Here is a 20564-nt window from a genome sequence, read left to right as displayed (position 1 = left end):
TTGAATGACTAATTTCACCTTTAGAGTGAGATAGAATGAGATTGCCGAAGCAGATGCAATGAACTTAAATCACTAAATATGATCACAAATTGGTACTGTACCATATCTATAGTCATCATTAAAAAGTCAAGACATTATTTATGAAACGTCAATGGAATAGAATTACACCAAAAGAAATATGTCTTACCAAAGGTGAAAAAAATTATGTTCGACTTGGATATTTTGGCTGTTATTTAACTTACTGAAATTACTGTGTTTTAACTAATGTTTTATATTGTTTATTGTCTAATCTATTTTGTTTTGTTATGTTTTCACTTTTTACTGATTTGTCATTATATTGTATATATTATTTATTGTATTTATCCATGCTGTAAGCCACCACAAGTCCTTTCGGGGGGGATGGGGGGGGATATAAATAAAGATTATTATTATTATTATTATTATTATTATTATTATTATTATTATCTGATTAGCAGCTACATACTAGTCTGTAAAAGCATATTTTAGAAGGATTTTTTTAAGTTTTGTGAGATTATTTAGTTGTTTATTTATTTATTGGCTGCATTTATATCCCGCCCTTCTCACCCTGAAAGGAACTCAGGGCGGCTCAACAAAGGCACAATTTGATGCCATGAGTACATAAAAATCAACATATACTTTAAAATCACATAATTAAAACATATCAACTTGGATCTATTATTTAACATCACACAATCCAGAAGCATATTCCAGGAGCCATTCTGGTTGTCACTTGCATTATTCGTTATTGCACTGAGAGATCACTGCAACTGGGAATCATTGTGCAAAGGCTTGTTCCCACAATCATGTCTTCACTTTCTTCCTGAAGGTCGGGAGGGAAGGTCTGTTCTAATTGAAATGACAAATATAGAATCAGCAAATGAAAATCTATAGGACCAGAAGGAAATACTGGAACAGATTGTTCTGGAACTCTGGAATCAAGCTCAAACTGAGATCAGTGACATTGTTACAGTCATGTTTCAGGGAAAGAAGGCATTCCATAGGAATATGAATACATGTTCTTTGTTAGGTTGTTCTGGCTGGTAAACTAAGGCTTGCTCCCTCCTATGTGATGATCTTAGCAAGTGTGGGGGGAAGGGAAGACATGGGTTTTAAAGTATGTTCAGCAAGAAAAGAAAAGCACAAGGAACTCCACATTCAAATTTTGGGAAGATGAATCAACCAGGATAGTAGCACCCTGGTGAGCCTTATGTGAAACTCAAGCTGAGGAATCATTGAAGCAAGAATGATTTTTTTTTGCTTAATTACAGATAAACCCAGGCTGATTATTGGGAAAAAAAATCACCATTATATTGGTTGTTACTGTAATTCTACATCCCACAAGCAATGTCTTCCCATTTAAAAGTGTCTAATCTGCTTCAGCAACCATTGATTCAAGATCAGAGAAGGTTGCAGATTCTCTAGGATTAGTCACTGTAGGACAATAAAAACATGTTCTTCAAACTACAGGCATGTGGACAAAGCTGGGCTTCTTTTGAAGGTGCTAGGAGACACCTGAAACCAATCCCCATTCTTTATCCACAGCCTTGTCTCCTAAAGGTAAAGACAAGCATGGAGCATCTGTTTCATGGCCATCCAGGTCCTACTGGCTTATTTGGTCCACTGGGATTATAAGTTGTAATGCAGCTCTGTGAACATTATCTGGACTGTAGCACAGTACTAATCAGTGTGTTGTTGTAGGTTTTTTGGCCTGTGTGGCCATGTTCTAGAAGCATTCTCTCCTGACGTTTCGCCTGCATCTATGGCAGGCATCCTCAGATCTCACAACCTCTGAGATGCCTGCCACAAAATGCAGACAAAACATCAGGAGAGAATGCTTCTAGAACATGGCCATGCAGCCCAAAAAACCTACAACAACCCAGTGATTCCGGCCATGAATGCCTTTGACAATACATAGCACCAGTTAGGCCAATACCTACTTCAGCCTGATTGCTACTCACCATTGGTAGACAAATTAAAACACTAATTTAAGTCCCCTTCACAGGTTTAACTGAAAATGATAAATATCTCACTTCTTCCAAATAGATGCATGAATTCTTACCATTCTGACCATTATGGCCCAGCCTAGAATGAAGAAGTACCTTGGTCATCATATGTGATCCATTGGAGGAGCAGAATAAAAATTCTACTCCCTCAGTGAAATTTTCTTTCATTTTCCAGATTCATAGCATCCCAGTGACTTAAAACTCAAGCATTTAGAAAAGGTATCCAAAGAAAAGGGGCAAAGAGAGTTACCAATGAGGTGCTAACATATCAAATATAAGAATTCAAGGTTTGAACAGTTTTCAGTGTCCCACTTTTTACAGTGCTAGTACTTGGGATATTGAAAGAAAAATGCATTTGAGGAGCTGAATTCTTACGAAGAGTTCAATTCCCTCAGTTTGCAACCTTGCCATAGCTACACATTACAAATGCACCAATGAAACATATCAGAAAGTCATGTAGATGCACCCCTACTTTAATTGAGACATAAGAATAACAAAAAGAAATGTGGTTGACAGACTATATCTCACTTTTATCTGCTATATGATATTGAGTCTATGAAATAGTTGTTGAAAAATGCCACAGGAACACCTTATGAAGTGCAATGCAGGAAAATGTCACAAAGAGCAAGAGGGAGACTGAGATGTTCATCTCTGCCTTCTGAACTTGGATGAAATACAGTAGGCTCTTGGTATCCACTGGGGCTTGGTTGCAGGGTCCTGCCCCCCCTCCCCCACATCTTCCAATAGCAGAACCCATGCATGCTACATACCATGGTGTAGTAAAATGTCTCCCTTTAATAAAATGGCTTAATCAAGGTTTGCTTTCTGGAAAGGTTTTTTTAAGGGGGGGGGGGAGAGGTTTAAAATTGTAGATGGTTGAAACTGTGGGTATGGAAGGCCAAATGTGCATAGTTTAAAATATAGGACTGCAAGTATCCTTTATGCTTTTGACATATAATGCTAATATATGCTTAAAATAATTACATGAAAATGACAAGCAAGATTCCCTATTTTAATTAATGGATGCTAACATCGGAATCAGAGACTTAAGGAATGCAGCTGTAGTATTCACAATGTAAGAACAAAAAGTTTGATGTACTTGGGTCTGTAATCGAATAATTTAAGTTCCAATAACCTTAAAACATTTCTGGTATTAATAATGTATTTAATACAGAGAAACCATGGTGCTATTTTGACAACAGCCATATTGTATTCATTAGCAAAAAAAACCCCTGACAGAATATGGTGACCTGTCCAGTCAGTCAGATGAAGGTTGCAACTTGGTATTTCTCTTTGTGTTATTTTAGTGTCTCTATAAAGGATCTAAAACTCTGACCATTAAAGAAAAACAGCTTGTTTTCTGACATGTTTGAACTACAGTTTTCTAAACAAGACAAAAATGTCATACATGATGCTAATTATACATTCTGCCATTCATTGTGTCACTGATTTTCACTGATTTTAGAAAAATATTAATTAATCCCCATGCATACTTTTTCTTGAATGGTTAGTTTTACGGTTAATGCAAAGAAATCAGTATTTATCATGAGAAGAGATTAAGAGTTAAAGCACCAATCATACAACCTGTACCTTTTCCTCCCTTTCTCTCTAGTCTCCTAAATCGGCATTTATTAGCGCTGCAAAAAAGGCCAGATTGAAGTCCAATCCTGTCAAAGTGCGTTTTTCAGAAGAAGTCATTATTAATGGCCAGGTTTCAGTGAGTACAATGAGAAATATTTTCTTACCGGTATAAAATTCTTCCTTGATTTCGGTGTAGAGCTTTAAATGGACAAAACAGTATGGTTGGGTACATTACTTAGATTGCTTACATTAGAAGGAAGTAATCGGTGAACCCATGGAAGATGCAAATAACTCTTAAAAAATGAAACCATAGTTAACAAGGATTGTTTAACTATATGGTTTGTGTAGTCCTTTCAATCATTTGGAGAGTATCCCTCCATGATATGTAAATTAATCATACAAACTGATTTTAAAATATTCTGCCTTATGAGAATTAAAATTACCAGAATCCCCAACAGAATTGTCAGTGGATTCTGGCAGTCGTGGTCAAGAAAAATAAACTTTTTGCAAGCTCCGTTTCTTCTGTAATTGTTTTCAGAGATCTTGATTTTGAAAAGACTGTTTTTCAGACAAGCGGATGTGAGGGAGAATGGTTGAACCAGCCCTAGGCGATGTTTATGAGTTTTTCAAAAAGGCCACTGAGAGATGGGAACATACTGCATGCACATGTGGACCATGCTATGAATCCCCATGAGGAAGAAGGTGTTGCACTAGTAACAGTCTTGTTCCCTGAGATGTTTTAATAATTTAAAGAAACCTGTTATGAAACCAAGGACACAATGAAATCTTTGGTTCTTGGGAAAGTAAACAACATCTCAAGATGAATATTTCATAGACTTCTCCTACTAACACAGGAGCAGTGAAATGTTTTACTTTAAAACAGTCTAGCTTTGTTTTGGAGTTTAGTCTTTGGTTTCATTGGATTTCATCTTCCAAATCATGGCCTTGCTCCTTGCCTGTGAAGACCAAACAAAAAATACTTAGATTTGATTTTATTTTCTGCCATTCTTTTTTCTCAATGAGAAAACACATACCTTGGAACACATACTTTCCATTGTTGGTTTTATATAATTTTTTCTGAAAGAAATGTTTCACAATCATTTCCATGGTGACATTAAATTTAGCTTAGCATTCTATCTTTTGGCAGCAGTAAGCAAGGAATGCACAGTGAGAAAAACAAGTGTGCAAGTTTCAGAAGGATTTATGCAGTCCTTGGATATTTTTCATTTGAAGAACACATAAATAAAAAGTTTCTTACATTTATCACATTGCAAAGAAGATAGTGACAGATAAGCCATTTAAAAATCTGAAGCTGGACCTTTCGTTCTCATTTTGTAGCCTAATGAGTAATCAGTGTTAGATTTTTGACATTTGAAGCTGCACAACAGTTCAAACATCATTTTTCTCTGAGAAGGGCACCAAAACCAGCTCAGTGTTGGGATTAAAATATAATAAATGGTTTTGCTTTGTGGGATCAAATGCTCTTGATTTCAGATGTCAGAAGGCTACTGTAGCTCTTTTCATGTGAATCAGAAATTTAGACTAATATTTAGCTAATCCAACATCATTATTCTTTTAACAGGAAACAGTAAAAGATAATTCACTTCTTTTCATGCCAAACGTACTGAAGGTATATCTTGAAAATGGGCAAACCAAATCATTTCGTTTTGATTGCAGTACATCAATAAAGGTAAGTTCACTGCTAAAAAATGGTATAGATCACTTGAAGAGTCCATATAAAGATATTTTCATGAAAGGGCTGTTCAACTTCTTTGTCGTGTAACTTGCATGCACAGGTCCCAGGGCAAACTGTTTTCATTCTCATAAAATCTGATGTAGTGCTTTATTAGTGATTCAGAACTACACGATGATCATTGTAATGATCATAACTTAATTAAAATTAAATGGACCCAAGAAATTACAATAGGCTGCCAAAAAGGCAGCCTAGTTTGCCAGCAAAATGCAAATCCAAATTCAAGGTATTGGTCGCTAATTAAACAACATGAAAATTATTCAATAGCAGGAGCAATATGTATGTTAGGGCTATACCACTCATTGATTCCTTCAGTTTTGTAAAATATTTTACTGATTAACGAGGTGTGTTTGTTAATGTGAGTAGACAGGTGAGAAAGAACAACAGTTTGGACATATCCAGATAACCTACTAGTCAATATTGCACACTGTGTTTTTGTAGTCTACACAAAGGTACACCACCATAATGTAATGCAGCATTTCTGCACGTCAAAAAAGCCCATTACATTGTCATACTCCCGTGCAAAGTAAGTAGAGTAGAGGTTCATAGCTGCAGTTCCCCCAATGGCGCAATGGGTTAAACCCCTGTGCCAGCAGGACTGCTGACCGAAAGGAAACCGGAGCTTCCATCTGTCAGCTCCAGTTTCTCATGCGGGTACATGAGAAAAGCCTCCTACAGGATGGTAAAACATCCTAGGGCATCCCCTAGGCAACATCCTTGCAGACAGCTAATTCTCTCACACCAGAAGTGACTTGCAGTTTCTCAAGTTGCTCCTGACACAAATAAAAACCCCACTAAGTACCAATCCAAGCTACAGTCCCAAACATTGATGGAATTGCAACACTATTAGAAGCTTAGCTTTTAGAAGAAACTACAAGAAACCTGAAGAGGTCTTTCCTCTTGTCCCAAACGGTCTCCTCTTGTAATGTAGACTTTGATGGAAAGGGCAGAGACATTTTTGAGCACACTGTGCTGGGACTGAGAGTTTTGCACAGATTTCTGCATTTGGCTGCCATTATGCCTCATGACATAGAGTCTAGGTCCTGCTCAGCAATGTCTTTATTGATACATTCCTAGCATGAATTAAAACTAAATAGGTATGTATCGACCTAAGGAGACCCCATAAACTTCATAGAGTCCTCTTAAGCAAGGAATACTCAGAAATGATTTTCCACTTCTTGCCTCTGAAATATAGCCCACAACACCTGGTGGCCTATGGGGCCACGGTGGCACAATGGGTTAAACCTTTGTGCCCACTGAACTGCTGACCTGAAGGTTGGTGGTTCGAATCCATGAGACAGAGTAAGCTCCCATCTATCATCCCCAGATTCCAATGCAAGAACACTTCCACAGGATGGTAACACATCCGGGCATCCCCTGGGCAATGTCCTTGCAGACGGCCAATTCTCTCACACCAGAAGCAACTTTCAGTATATTCTCAATTCACCTTTGATACGATTTAAAAAAACTGGTGGCCTTCAGTTATTAGATGGGATCTCATGGTTTTCGAGTATTTAGTACAAGTTATAAAATACAAATAAGTCAATTGATTGATTCAATATCTCCTAATATAGAGCTTTCCCTCCAGTTCTCCTCATGCATATCATCTCTGTTCTCATGATTAATTGTTAGTGTTGTAATTATTTTTTCATTCATCTTATACCATATCTGTGTATTTCTGGCTAATTGCATAAGTAAATAAGTATGAAAGGGACACATATGTATACATATATATCACATATCTTTGGGTTTTTTAAAAGAAATCAGTCAAAAATATATGAAGTATCTGCGTTTTTATAATGAATTAAATACTTTAAACTGAAAGCTTGTTTGTTCATACCTTCCAGTAAATCTCACAGAACTCATTGAGGCTTACATCTAGGTGGACATCCCTCTGGTATGGGAGTGTCTTGCAAATGTTTAATGCTTTCATCTCTTCAGAGTAAAAATGAGTTTGTGAAATGACATTCTTATATTCACCGTTAACTATGTATCTCCTTCTAGCAGCAAATTCCCTAAACTTGAAGTAATTGCTAAAGGTTGATAATGACCTAAACATTCGTCAGAGAGAAACAGTCTTTATGGATGCATAGTCAATTCTGAATAAAATTTAAACTGCATTAAGACAAATTGTCATTTAATTGTCATTTTAGAAAGAGTAACTCTTAACTGAAAGTTAGAGGTTGGTATGGAAGATTATTCCAGAAAATCTACTCAAATCTTTTCTGATACAAAACAAAGATATTGCTGTTTTTTAAAAGTTCTTTTAGAAAACTCACAATTTATAATGATTAGTGACCAGGGTTTTGGGTGAAATGGGGTCAGAATGATATTTATGGATATACAATCATAAAGGTGAACTTAAACTACATTATAATATTAATACAACACAATGGTGTCACAACATGGCACCATCATTCAGAATGTTTGTGTCTGCCTACTACCATATAATGACATTTCATTAAAGGCAGTGAGCAATACAATGATGTGGTATTGTTGTAAGTAAGATATTATGAGGCGGAGGAGGGAGCTAGGAAACAAAGAATGGCAATGCGCCTATGTCTTGTAGAATTTTCTGCTCTGTTCAGTGTGTGTGAGAAAAGCCCTAATTTAGCAGCAGAAAGATGTAATGGAAAACTTATATTTTGACAGTAGATACTTGAAAATTAACATTGAAATGTCACTGCAAATATTGGCACTAATCCAATAAAAATTATTTTGACTAAATGACATTGAGCTGAATTTCATTGTGTGCCCTATTGAAACTATGGAAGAAATCAAACAGAACTGATTTAAATTCCTGTTGCTTTGAGTTAGCCTCGCAGAGTTCAGTAGGGCTTATTGTCAAATAAGTGGGTTTGTAAGACTATCTTAGGATGTAAAAGGCTGCATTTTCATATTCACTTCACAGTAGACCAGTGGTTCTCAACCTGGGGTCCCCAGATGTTTTTGGCCTTCAACTCCCCGAAATCCTAACAGCTGGTAAACAGGCTGGGATTTCTGGGAGTTGTAGGCCAAAAACATCTGGGGACCCCAGGTTGAGAACCATTGCAGTTGACCTAAGTAAGATTTAGAGTAGACATACACATAATTGTGTTCGGGTCTCAAACTGTCTTGGGGTCATTATCTGAGGATGAATTCAGTAAGGATACACTATCAAGATAAAAGAAGGAAAACACATGGTTGAAAGAAAAAAAGAATGACGTGTGGCTATCTTGTGAATACTTGTGCATTCAGTCATAGTATTTAGTGGCACATACACTGGGAATTAAAGTCACAAAGTTGTAGGTTCTGATTGCAGGTTTCTGTCATTTTATTTCCCTTTAAATCTTCTGTTTTCAAGGATGTCATTTTAACACTTCAAGAAAAGCTGTCAATAAAGTGTATTGAACACTTTTCCCTGATGCTGGAGCAGAAAACCGAAGGGTCTGGAACCAAACTTCTCTTGCTACATGAACAGGAGACTCTAACTCAGGTTGGTGTAACATTATTGTGCTGTCGCACGCTGGGCCTGTACATCAGACTGTAGACAGCACATAAATTCTGTGTGCCCAACGGGACGCCGGGGCAGCCTCAGATTAAAGTGGATTTCCTTAAAACACAGAGTCTTTAGATTGCTTAAAGGTTCAACAATGTTCTTTATTAAGGAAAACAAACAGGTACTTTAAAGCTTTCTTAACAGTCTATAGGCTCTTTCAATCTTGTCCACAGGGAACAGGCACTATCTTCATGACTGGTATTTTGACTAATGGGGAAATCCTTAACTACTAATCTGAGCAGTCTGTCTTTGCCTCTGTTGGCGTGGAGCCCCTGCACCCGGTACCAACTGCATCTGGCATCTGCGAGTGACCCTTACCAAGTAGAGCTTTGTAGACTTCCAAGGGAAAAGGAGTTCAGGTTTCGGTGATGGCTGGCTGAAGTCCCTCCGCAAAGGAGCTGTAAGGCTGTATGATCCTCGGCCAAGCTGTGGGCTGTATATCTCCCCGGCCAAGCTGTAGGCTGTATATCTCCCTGGCCAAGCCGTAGAAAACGAAGCTTTCTACAGGAGCTCTTGGTATTATGTCCTACATGGAAAGCTTCTCTGTGTGGACTGAACTCAAAAAGGCTCCTATTCCTTCCAAAAACCCAAAAAGGGGGCGGGGCCAGGGAATCTAACTATAATTGACAGGTGGCTTGCCCTATGATTGCAGCCAAAAGAAGCCACCTATCTTCGGAGTCCCTGAAACTTGGGACTATGACAAACATTAAATGCGAAGCAAACAAAATTGGAGCTCCTGGAACAGCTGTTCCAGAACAATTATAGCTATAACAAGGTACTGGTTTTAGCTTCAATATTTTAGGGAATTCAAGTTTAAGAAGCTCAGATTGGTTTCATAATACTTAAAATGGAAAGCATTTGTCCTTGATAGTCAAAAGTTAAGAGCCTGACATTTATCTCATGCTGGCAGAAAGCAAGCAGAGCATCATGCTGGGCAAGAGTGTTAGGCATTCACATCTTCTCCATATTATGGGTGGGTGGTAGAGGTGCAGAGTATGTATGAATCCTCTGTTTTGTGTCCTTCTGGTAAAAGTTATTTGCTTTTTCATTGTTTTTGTATTTCCAGTAGTAAGCAATCTCTCTTCCGCTCATTCAAAGAAAAGCTTTTGCCTGGTTGTTTCATTAATACCACAATCCATCCATTTCTACTGTGATATATGATGATGCAGAAAACACTGCTGGGTGACTTCATTTATTAGATCATTAAGGAAGATTAAGCTTATTCGAGAAGCAGCACAGTGGGATTCTTAGAAGCACTCCATTCTGGCCTAATAATACTGTTGCATTAAAATCAATTGTTGTTTTCTTTGTTCGAGAGGACACTCTCTTACATATTTCTGCATTTGTGTGATCTTTTGTCTCTTGAGAATTTAAAAAGTACTTATTAGAGGAAGGAGAAGAAATGCATTATGAACTAGGAAACTATATAATGAACATTGGCCAGAAATAGCATGGCTGTTGTTTGAAAAGGCTGGACAACAATGCTAACAATGCTTGGTATTGATCAGAGCATACCAAGTTGAGTATAATTACACCACTAGATTCAGTAAAACCAATTCAAGCACAAAGCTTTGGCTTTTGGGTATCTCCTTGCCAGTGAGCTTATTACTATCTTTGGCAATGCCAGCACAGCATGAGAGTTTAGCTCCGTAACTTCTCTCATTCATTTCCTTTCCCTTTTTCACACTGCTCATTAGGGGTGTGCATTTCAAGAAAATTTCTCCCCAAATTTCATGCTGATTTCTAACATAACACCCCCATCCATTTTCCAGGAACTTTCATTTTTCAGAATAGGCAATATTGCATGTATTATTATTATTATTATTATTATTATTATTATTATTAACTTTATTTGTACCCCGCTAGCATCTCCCGAAGGACTCAATGCGGCTTACGAAGGCCAAGGCCTCAAAACACAACATAAACACAATATAACACCTAAAGCAAATTAAAAACAGTTAAAGCAGCATTAAACAACAAGCAATAAACAAAACATCGAGACACTATAAAACTGGGCCCGGCCAGAGTAATGGGTACAAGAATTAAAAGTGCTGATGTGACAGGTAATATGTAAGGCTTATAGGGCAAGTGCAGTGTGCGGTGTGCAGCAATCTTAGATCTAATAAAGTGCTTCTGGGACTTGTTATTGGGGATTCCTATTCTGGAAAGGCACATCGGAACAGCCAGGTCTTCAAGTTCTTTCTAAAGACTGCCAATGTAGGGGCCTGTCTAAGATCTTTGGGGAGGGTGTTCCAGAGTCAGGGGGCCACCACGGAAAAGGCCCTGTCTCGCGTCCCCACCAAACGCGCCTGCGACGCAGGTGGAATCACGAGCAGGGCCTCTCCAGATGAACGAAGAGAGCGTGTGGGTTCATAAATGGAGATGCGGTCACGCAGGTAGGATGGTCCCAAACCGTTTTGAGATGGCAGCTGGATTTTCAAGAGCGATATGACCATAAACAGCGATGGGGAGGCTTCACGCACTCCCCTTTCCATCATTTTTAATGCTATTGGGACAAAAGTGGTCACACTAGGAGAACACATTTACTACTTCAAGACCCTCAAATTTCATAATGTTTTGGTCATCCCACTATTTTTAGTGATTTTTTTAAAAGTTCCATGAAATAAAATATCCTTTTAAAAATGCAAAAGCTTCTCCTCCTTTCCTCTGGAATGTCTCCACAGGGAAGAGAAGCAGGGGCAGGGCAGAGAGAGTGAGTCAGTGAGTCAAAGACATAATCATTACAAACAACTTCCAAGGGCACTGTTAATTTTTTGTTTGTTTTTAATAAGTTTTTAGGGTGAGAAAGGCTGCTACTGCTAGACTGGTGCAGTGGGGCAAGGAGAAGCCACCTGAGGGTACACTCACACACACAAGCCAGATGAACTTGGACAGCAGGGGTACACAAGCCCAAACAGGTAGACAGAGGAGGGAAAGAAATGAGAGAGTCAAAGAGGTAAAGGAGAACGGCTTTTTTAAAAAAAATTAAATATATGTTTTGTGAGATAAAAAAAGGTGCAGGGCAGAGTACAGGCAGCAAGATAGATAGGTAGGTAGGTAGGTAGGACTGGGGAAGGATGGAAAATCAATTTTCCCGTAGGGACTCAATGAAGGGCGGATCGAGACAGGTCTTTATCCCAGAAGAATCCGTGTTTTAAAAACGCGGATCTTACTGGGGGCCTGTTCATACACACCCCAGAAAGTGCACGCTTTCTGAGGTGGGTGTCCAGATGCTCTTGCGGGACTGGCCCACAAGAACATCTGGAGGCCCTACCCCCCCACCCACCCTGAAACCCCCAGACACCTTTGAAAAGTAAAATAAACTTACCCGGCCTCCAGTACACTCTTGGAGCAGCTGTCCCGGCGCATAGAAATGATGCACCAGGAGAGTGGGGGGAGCGATTTTCCTCCTCCACCCCCCACCCGCCGGTGTCCGCAGTCCAGACCCCAGAAATAGTGGATTTATCCCACACCTTCCAAGAACTAATTAATTCACTACAAACCAGGGTTTTCCTGATTTGTAGTAAACTAATTCAGCACTGTCCAGAACGTTGTCTGGACAGCTCCTTCTTTATTACAGGAGTTACCACAATAAAGGTACTGTCTGGATGGGCCTGAAATCAGGCTATCCCCTGACCCTTCCCTTCCCTTTACCACCCCACCTCAAAGTTAAGACTTAAAGAAACACCCCATAAAAGCCCTTTTAAAAAAGCCAATGCATGCCCACCCTTCTCTGCTCTTTAGCAAAATAGGGGGGGAAAGGGGGACCAATATTAAGGAAAAGTATTGGAGCAAAAAGAACAATCCAAATGAGAGAGATACAACAAATGTACAGCTAAGCAGCAGCAAAGCAGAGCACTGAAACAAGCAACCTCTCTCACACAGCCAAGATGCCACGGGAAAATCGTGGTTGGCTCAGACAGTAGGCTCCTCTGCACACCACTCAGTTGCCGAATGAAAGTAAAACCAGACAGTTTTGGCAGCCATGTGATTGGTCATAAATGAAAAAAGGTCATTGCGCCCATGCCGTTATGACTGAAATAGCAAACAAAAACGACAAATCAGTGTGCAGCCCTACTGCTCACCATCTTCTCTATAGATTGAAGCAAAGAGGATTTTAATGTTGCTTCTTAGAACTAGTAGAGGAGAATAGAGTGATGAGATAAAGAAATGAATATCAAGGAAGTACAATCACATGGCAATATCCCTGATCTTAAAAGTATAGGTACGCATCTGGGTAGAAACATAAATGTTTACTGTAGATATATACACTCCTGATGTTTTTATATATACTGGTTAAATTTATTTGGTAAACAATTTATTGGTAAAGATGTGTGTCACCTCTTAATATTTTTTGTTTTCCTGCACTTGGTGTATTTCTATATTTAAAAACATTTTAATCCCCCTCCCCCCTGAGAGTTTATTAGCAAATTGAAAATCGCCTTAATTATTTGGATGGGTACATTACTTGTACCTTTTCTAACTGACTTTTGCACTTAATGCAATCTCTTGATTGGAGATAAGAGGTCTTCGCCAAAAAAAAAAAAAAAAAACCCTGATTGAATTGATTTGGGAATCACAGGCTTTTTCTCCCAACTGCTGTTGATATTTTCAAGTAAGTTTTCCCCCATTATGTCATTATAAAAGCACATCCCACAAGAATGCCTAGATGGAAAGAATGAGCTATGACAGAATATTTCATAAAGTAACACAATTCTGTAAAGCAAAACAATGTTTACACTGCAGTGAATGAATTTTAAGTTTATGTTATATAACGGGTGGTATGAGACCATTTTCTCACATTATTCTGGCAACTCACTCGGTGTGTATGTGTGTGTGAATGTTTGCTTAATTTGTAAAGCACGAGAAGTGTTGTGTGTCCTCTATAAGTCTGATTCAGCTCCAGGGAGATTTGAGGTAAGATCCTGGTATGACAGATCAGGTAGATCAAAGAGACCATAAGGGGCACTTGAGGACAGGTGGCATGCAGCAAGGAATCAAAGGGAAGAAACAGAAGTGAATTGGTCTTTCTTACTCTCTTTGTATTTTCTTTAGTTTATTAATTCTCTCAACATTCTACTATGGCAACTGTTGATCTCCAAAAATGATGGGTGTTTCCATGAATCAGTCAAACCCCATTGAGAGCACGGGTGGCTCTGTGATGAAAGTTCAGGTTTCACAGGGCCCTCAGAATCTGGGAAAAGCCAATGTTGTATAGTTGTTTGAGCATTGTACTAATACTCTAGAGGCCAGGGTTCAATGCCCTGTTGGGCATGGAAACTCAGTGGGTGACCTTGAGCCAGTCACACATTTTCAGGCCCAGAAAATCACATTCATCTTAGGGTCACAATAAATTAGAAACAACTTGAAGGCATACAATGACAATAAGCCCACCTGTAAACTGAAAGGATATTCAGGGGCTGATCTCTGGTTTTGATCTGTGATGCATGGTAGGGGGTTTGACTGAATGGCCCTTGGGGTCTCTTCCAACTCTATGATTCTATGATTGTATTATGCTTCTGGATGCATCTGTTATTTAATGGAGCCATATCCTGGGATGTTATCCATAAAGGAGACGAGGACCATAGTGAAGAGAAAGTAGGCCCTGATGTTGACAGTGAGGATTACAATGACGATGGTGCTTATTATCACTGTAATTATTAATTTCTACCCCATTTCTCCCACTAATGAGACACAAAGACAGTTAACAATGTATTTAAAACACTCCAAAAGTATAAATAAAAGTATAGATTTAAGGACAATTTATAAACAACAAAAACAAAAAACATTACAAATACTGAAATGCATTAAGACTATTTGCAGATCTTAAAAACAACATTGCACTGCGTTACAATCCTAACCCAGTTTATAAAAGCCTGATTATAAAAATATTTTGACTTGGGCTTAAAATCAGTAGCACAAAAGTGGGAACATTAGCTAAGAAAACTGCAAAGGAAGGAATATTTATGGCCATTTTGTCCACGGTTTATGTGCTTTGTCGGAATAGGTGCATTATATGTCATTCTGTGTTGTAACACAAATGTTCCGCTCTTCCAGGTGACCCAGAGGCCAAGCTCCCATAAGATGAGATGTCTCTTCAGAATCAGTTTTGTCCCAAAGGATCCCATTGACCTTTTACGAAGGGATGCAGTTGCCTTTGAATACCTATATGTACAGGTAATTTATTATTATTTGCCATTAAATTGGCTTTTGCTGATGGTGATCGTATGCATGAGAGATATCTAAGTGCCACAGACATCAATAGCATGGCTCACTCAGGCCATGGCTTCCTTGATTACATCAATCTACCTGTAATATGGTCTTCCTCATTTCCTTCTGCTTTCAGTTATACTGCCAATTATATTCTTTTCCAGTGAGTCATCTTGTGATATGTCCAAAGTATGGCAGCTAGAGTTCCTAGTTGGAAATTGGCAATGGCACTGCCACAAGGTGGTGAAAAATCTTCCTAGTACAGTGACAGAGCTGTTCAGTGCAGGAGGCCACTCTGACACACTATTATGCAATAGAAAGTTGCAGATTCCCGCATTAGTAAGGCAATGAATGTGCTCTGTGTTTTAATCCAAAATTTAACGGAACTCTTCAAAGCGGAACAGCTGGCACATTATAGCTTCTTTAAAGCTCAAACTAAAACCTGGAGTGTGTCATGAAAGACTCCAGGTGACACTGAAAACAACAACGTTTATGGACATTTCTGATTTTCATCATGAGCAATGGGGCTCCCAACCCCAGATATATATTTTTTATCTCTAGGTTAAACTATGAGAGAATCCCACTCCATTTCTCCTTTTAGGGAGATGGGGCAGGATAGAAATACAGATTATTATGATGAAGCACAGTAATTCAGGAAGTTTAGGAATGAGCTAGATCTCTGCAATCTGCACATGCTTCAGTCTCCAGCAACCTCTATAAGAGAAAGTGGGAGAAAGTTGCTAGCAGGCCCATAGCCAGGATTTTGTTTTGGGGGGGGGGCTGAGTTTGGTTCGGGGGGGCTGAGTCTGGGTGAAAGAGGGTCTACCCTAGCAAACCTTTTGTATCGTTACCCCAATATCCCCATGCATATGGGATATATTGAGCATGGTGATCAGATCATGATATGAATAAACATAACAGTTTAAATAATGCACCAGTAAGGCCTTCTCGCGGACCACCATGAGAATTTCGGGGGGGGGGGCTGAAGCCCCCTAAGCCCCCCCCCCCCCCGGCTACAATGCTTGGTTGCTAGTACTCTGTTTGACATATCATGAACGGAGCTCTTTGCTTCTCATATATACTCATCATTCCTCTTTACTCTTGGCTAAGACTTTGAGTTCTAGCTAATTAACTGGCAAGAGCTACAGAAGAGACAAGGCAAAACAATCCATTTGTCTTTCATTCACTAGGCGAGAGATGGATAACCTTTTATCCTCCTGCATTTCAGTTCCCATCATTACTGCTGCTATTATTATAGATTTAAAAGTAGTGACCTCTTTCCAGTTCCTTGCATTGACTAGGCTGGATTGGGATGATTGGAGTCATATCCAAAACATCAAAGTTTTTCAATCCTACCAGTCCTGTTTTATGTGGCAGGACTGGTAGGACTGGGAAACTTGTAAGGCTGTTCTAAGTCCCTCTTGGGGTGAGAAGGGTGGGGTATAATAAATAAATAAATAATATCATCCCTTGGTAATTGATCAAGCAGCACTGTTCTTGGGAAAGAAAATGTGACATGGAAAGTTAGATCTTTCTTTCCTAATCCCAGGGCCCTTTCAAACTCCATGGCATGATGATTCCACTAACTGCCATGGCTGTATCCTATGGAAACTTGAGGGTTTGTAATCTGGTGAGTCATCAGAGCTTTCTGGCTGATAATTCTAATTTCCCTCTCTCTAAACTCCATAGGATGTTGCCATAGCTATTGAAGTAGAATCACAGTGCTATAATTGCCTAGTCTGAAAGGGCTGCTGGAGCATGATAGGGATTCTCACCTGCTGTGGATGACACTCCAGTTAAAATACCCCCAGCAGTCTGTGTATGAGAGAAAATGAGGTTGTATTCTAATATCATCAATTTAGCAGCCGTAGTCTTACATATAAAGCCAAGTTAATATCGGTATTTTTTCACTTTGTGATCTTTGGGGATTCATGGATGGCTTCACTGGCAGTCCCACTTCTTGTTAATTATAACCTTGTCTTTTAGAGAAGAATTAACTATAATGTGATGTTTATGTCTAAAATCAGAGATTCTTGAGCCTGATACTCCCTCTGCTGGTTCTTTGACAGAGTTGTAATGATGTGGTTCAGGAAAGGTTCGGTCCTGAACTCAAATACGACATTGCACTGAGGCTGGCTGCATTACAAATGTATATTGCTACTGTGACCACAAAACATACGCAGAAAATCTCTCTCAAATACATTGAGTAAGTATGGAATATAATTGCCATAATATCGGGGGTTGTTAAAATATTATAACTCTACTGATATCAACATTTATTTTGGTAATGAACTGAATTATCAATGATCAGTAAGACTCAATACTTCTAATGACTTATTCAGGGGAAAAAAACTCTCATAAGACCAGTAGTTTTTTTAGGAAACAGCCTGAGTAATTGAATTAAATCATGAGTATGTACCTGGGGATTGATTGCTAATTTATGTTGGGACAATACTATTTCATTCACTTCTGTGGTATAGTAGGAACTAGTGAATCATCATCACTGACTCATCTACACATTCCCCAAACTGTCTTCTCATTCCCTCCATTTTAACCCAACACACATATTCCAGGCCCTTCTAGACAGGCCCTGTATCTCGGGAGTTGATCTCAGGTTTTCTGCTTTAAACTGTATTATATGAGTCCGCACTGCCAGATAATCTGGGATAAACAGAAAATCTGGGATCAGATCCTTGGATATAGGGCCTGTCTGGAAGGAGACATACACACAACTATGATTTAAACTTGCATGATATTTTGGAAGAAGAGAGAGAAAGGCACCGCAATGGTCAGAGAATGTGACCTTACCTTAGTACTGGAACTACAGCTCCATCACAGCTTCCTATTTACTGTTTTATTAACCTTTGCTGTTAAAGTCACACCATTGCTTGTCCTCCACTCTGCTTGCAAGGTCACTCACAAATCAAAACAGTAAATCTGCCATTAAAAGTCAGAACAGGTAAAGTTAAAAGAATGTGCTGTCTGCCAGGCAAGCCTCCACAACAACATAGCAGTAAATACTGTATTTGTATTGTTGTACAAACTCAGGTTTTACAATGAGTTCCCATTAGGGAGCTGTTCCTGACAATGTAAACTTGAAAGCCTCAAAGAGAAGAATTTATAAGGCTGTGCTTGGATCACATAGTCCTGCAGTTGTGGATGGTAACGTCCAGCAGCCTGAGCTAACACAGCCAGAGGAAAGGAATGCTAGAAGCTATAGTTCAGCAACAACTGAAAAAATGCATTATTCTGATCCCCACTTCAAAAAAAAAGATCTGTGAAAAGTTGGAGGGTAAAAGTAACACCTCTCTCAAAGCTTTAGATTATTCTTCCCTGACAATAGGAGACATGATATTGAGGACCCTCTACACAGCCATATAACCTAGAATATCAAGGCAAATAACCCACAATATCTGCCTTGAACTGGATTATCTGAGTCCGCACTGCCATATAACCCAGTTCAATGTGAATTTTATACAGCTGGGTGGAAGAGGGTTGGGGCTTCTTGCAAAAGGAGAAGGGAAACTTTCTGCCCATGAAATGTCTTAAATTAAATTATCTTAATTTGGGCCAAGTTCTCCTTCCCACAAGAACACATGACCTTGATTATCCTAAGATACTTGGAGAGCAGAGCATGAACTATTCCATCTACCAACTTCCTTAAGCTAATTTAGGAAGCAAGGCACAGTTCTAATGCTGTCACACATAGGGATGTGATAAACATGTCCTTCTGTTTCCACTCAGCTCATACTCTATACCCAAAGAAACACCATAGATGTTCAAAGGAAGTCCTCTCCACTCATAATAATAATAATAATAATAATAATAATAATAATAATAATCTTTATTTGTACCCCGCCACCATCTCCACAAAGGGACTTGGGGTGACTCACTGAAGTACTCCAAATGCCACATGCAGATACCAATACACAAGTATAAATACAATGACATAAGTATAATACTGGAGCCTCCGGTGGCACAGTGGGTTAAACCCTTGTGCCGGCAGGACTGAAGACCGACGGGTCGCAGATTAGAATCCGGGGAGAGCGCAGATGAGCTCCCTCTATTAGCTCCAGCTCCTCATGCGGGGACATGAGAGAAGCCTCCCACAAGGATGGTAAAACATCAAAAACATCCGGGCATCCCCTGGGCAACATCCTTGCAGACGGCCAATTCTCTCACACCACAAGCAATTTCTCAAGTCGCTCCTGACATGAACAAAAAAAGTATAATAGGGCATAAAAATCTCATTAATAAAATTATAAAAATTTGCAAATTATAACATTCCTAAAATGCAATGGAATCTGCCGGTCAGCTATCTGTTGTAACAATCAATCAAGGTGCGGGCCAGAGCCGGGGAGCCACCACCGAGAAGGCCCTCTTTCCTCCCCGCCAACCGTGCTTGAGATAGTGGTGGGACTGAGAGAAGGGCCTCCCTAGAAGATCTTAATGCCCATGCCAGTTCATAGAAGGAGATGCGGTCTCGAAGATAGGTTGAACCCGAAGCGTTTAGGGCTTTATTGGTCATCACTTGCACTTAGAACTGGGCCTGCAAACTTATTAGGAGCTAGTGGAGCTGCTTTAAAAAGGGGGTGGTATGCTCCCTAAAGCTCACCCCAGTTAATAATCTCACGATTCCCTGGGTGTTAGCTTACAACCATCATGGCCACCCTGCTGCCCTGTAAAAACAGTACACAATGTGAATCTAGCATGCTTTCTCCCAGCTTTTACAGTAGAATTTCAAAGACTTACCAGTTCCACTGCTGCTCTTTTGAAGAGTTTACACACAGAGTTGTTGTAGGTTTTTTCAGGCTCTATGGCCATGTTCTAGAGGCATTCTCTCCTGACGTTTTGCCTGCATCTATGGCAAGCATACTCAGAGGTAGTGAGACCTCACTGACTCTGAGGATGCTTGCCATAGATGCAGGCGAAACGTCAGGAGAGAATGCCTCTAGAACATGGCCATAGAGCCTCAAAAATCTACAACAACCCAATGATTCCGACCATGAAAGCCTTCAACAATAGTTTAGACACAGTTTTTAAATATTGCATATACACTATCAAATTAATGACATGTGCCACCACTTTAACTGACATGGCTTAATGCTCTGGAATCATAGAAGATGTAGGTTTAGAAGGCCTTTAGCATTCTCTGCCAAAGAGTACTGGTGCCTCATTAAACTACAAATCCCAGGGTTCCACAGCATTTATTCATGCCAGTTTAAAGCCATGTCAAACTGCATTAACTCAACAGTGAAAATGTACCATAAGTGTGCAAAATGTACTGCAACCCGCTGCCAAAAAAAATGAGAAAGAGAAATGGTGGGAGGGATTGATTACGGAAAGATTTGGAGATAGTACAAACTGGGATAGTGTTCTGCAAAAGGAGAGCTACAATGTCTTTGTTGGAAACTGAATCTCTTTGATAGATGCCATGTAATTTCTCTTATGGCATGTA

At 39.4% G+C, this 20564-nt stretch overlaps 1 protein-coding gene across 6 annotated transcripts in view; it reads left to right on the top strand.

The window, feature by feature from the left end:
- The window catches only part of FRMPD4 (FERM and PDZ domain containing 4), a 392551-nt gene that overhangs the window by 354045 nt on the left and 17942 nt on the right, over positions 1–20564 (top strand). For all 6 annotated transcript variants that reach the window (XM_067466806.1, XM_060769958.2, XM_060769959.2 and 3 more), the window contains exons 6-10: positions 3637–3741; positions 5188–5295; positions 8702–8833; positions 14954–15073; positions 17176–17312. In XM_067466806.1, coding sequence (XP_067322907.1) covers positions 3637–3741; positions 5188–5295; positions 8702–8833; positions 14954–15073; positions 17176–17312 — 602 coding nt within the window. The remainder of the gene's footprint in view (positions 1–3636; positions 3742–5187; positions 5296–8701; positions 8834–14953; positions 15074–17175; positions 17313–20564) is intronic.

The sequence above is a fragment of the Anolis sagrei genome, chromosome 3 (genome assembly GCF_037176765.1).
Source record: "Anolis sagrei isolate rAnoSag1 chromosome 3, rAnoSag1.mat, whole genome shotgun sequence".
Classification (NCBI taxonomy): Eukaryota; Metazoa; Chordata; class Lepidosauria; order Squamata; family Dactyloidae; genus Anolis; species Anolis sagrei.
Note: the sequence above shows the minus strand (reverse complement) of the source record. Positions and strands in the feature narration are given on the sequence as shown.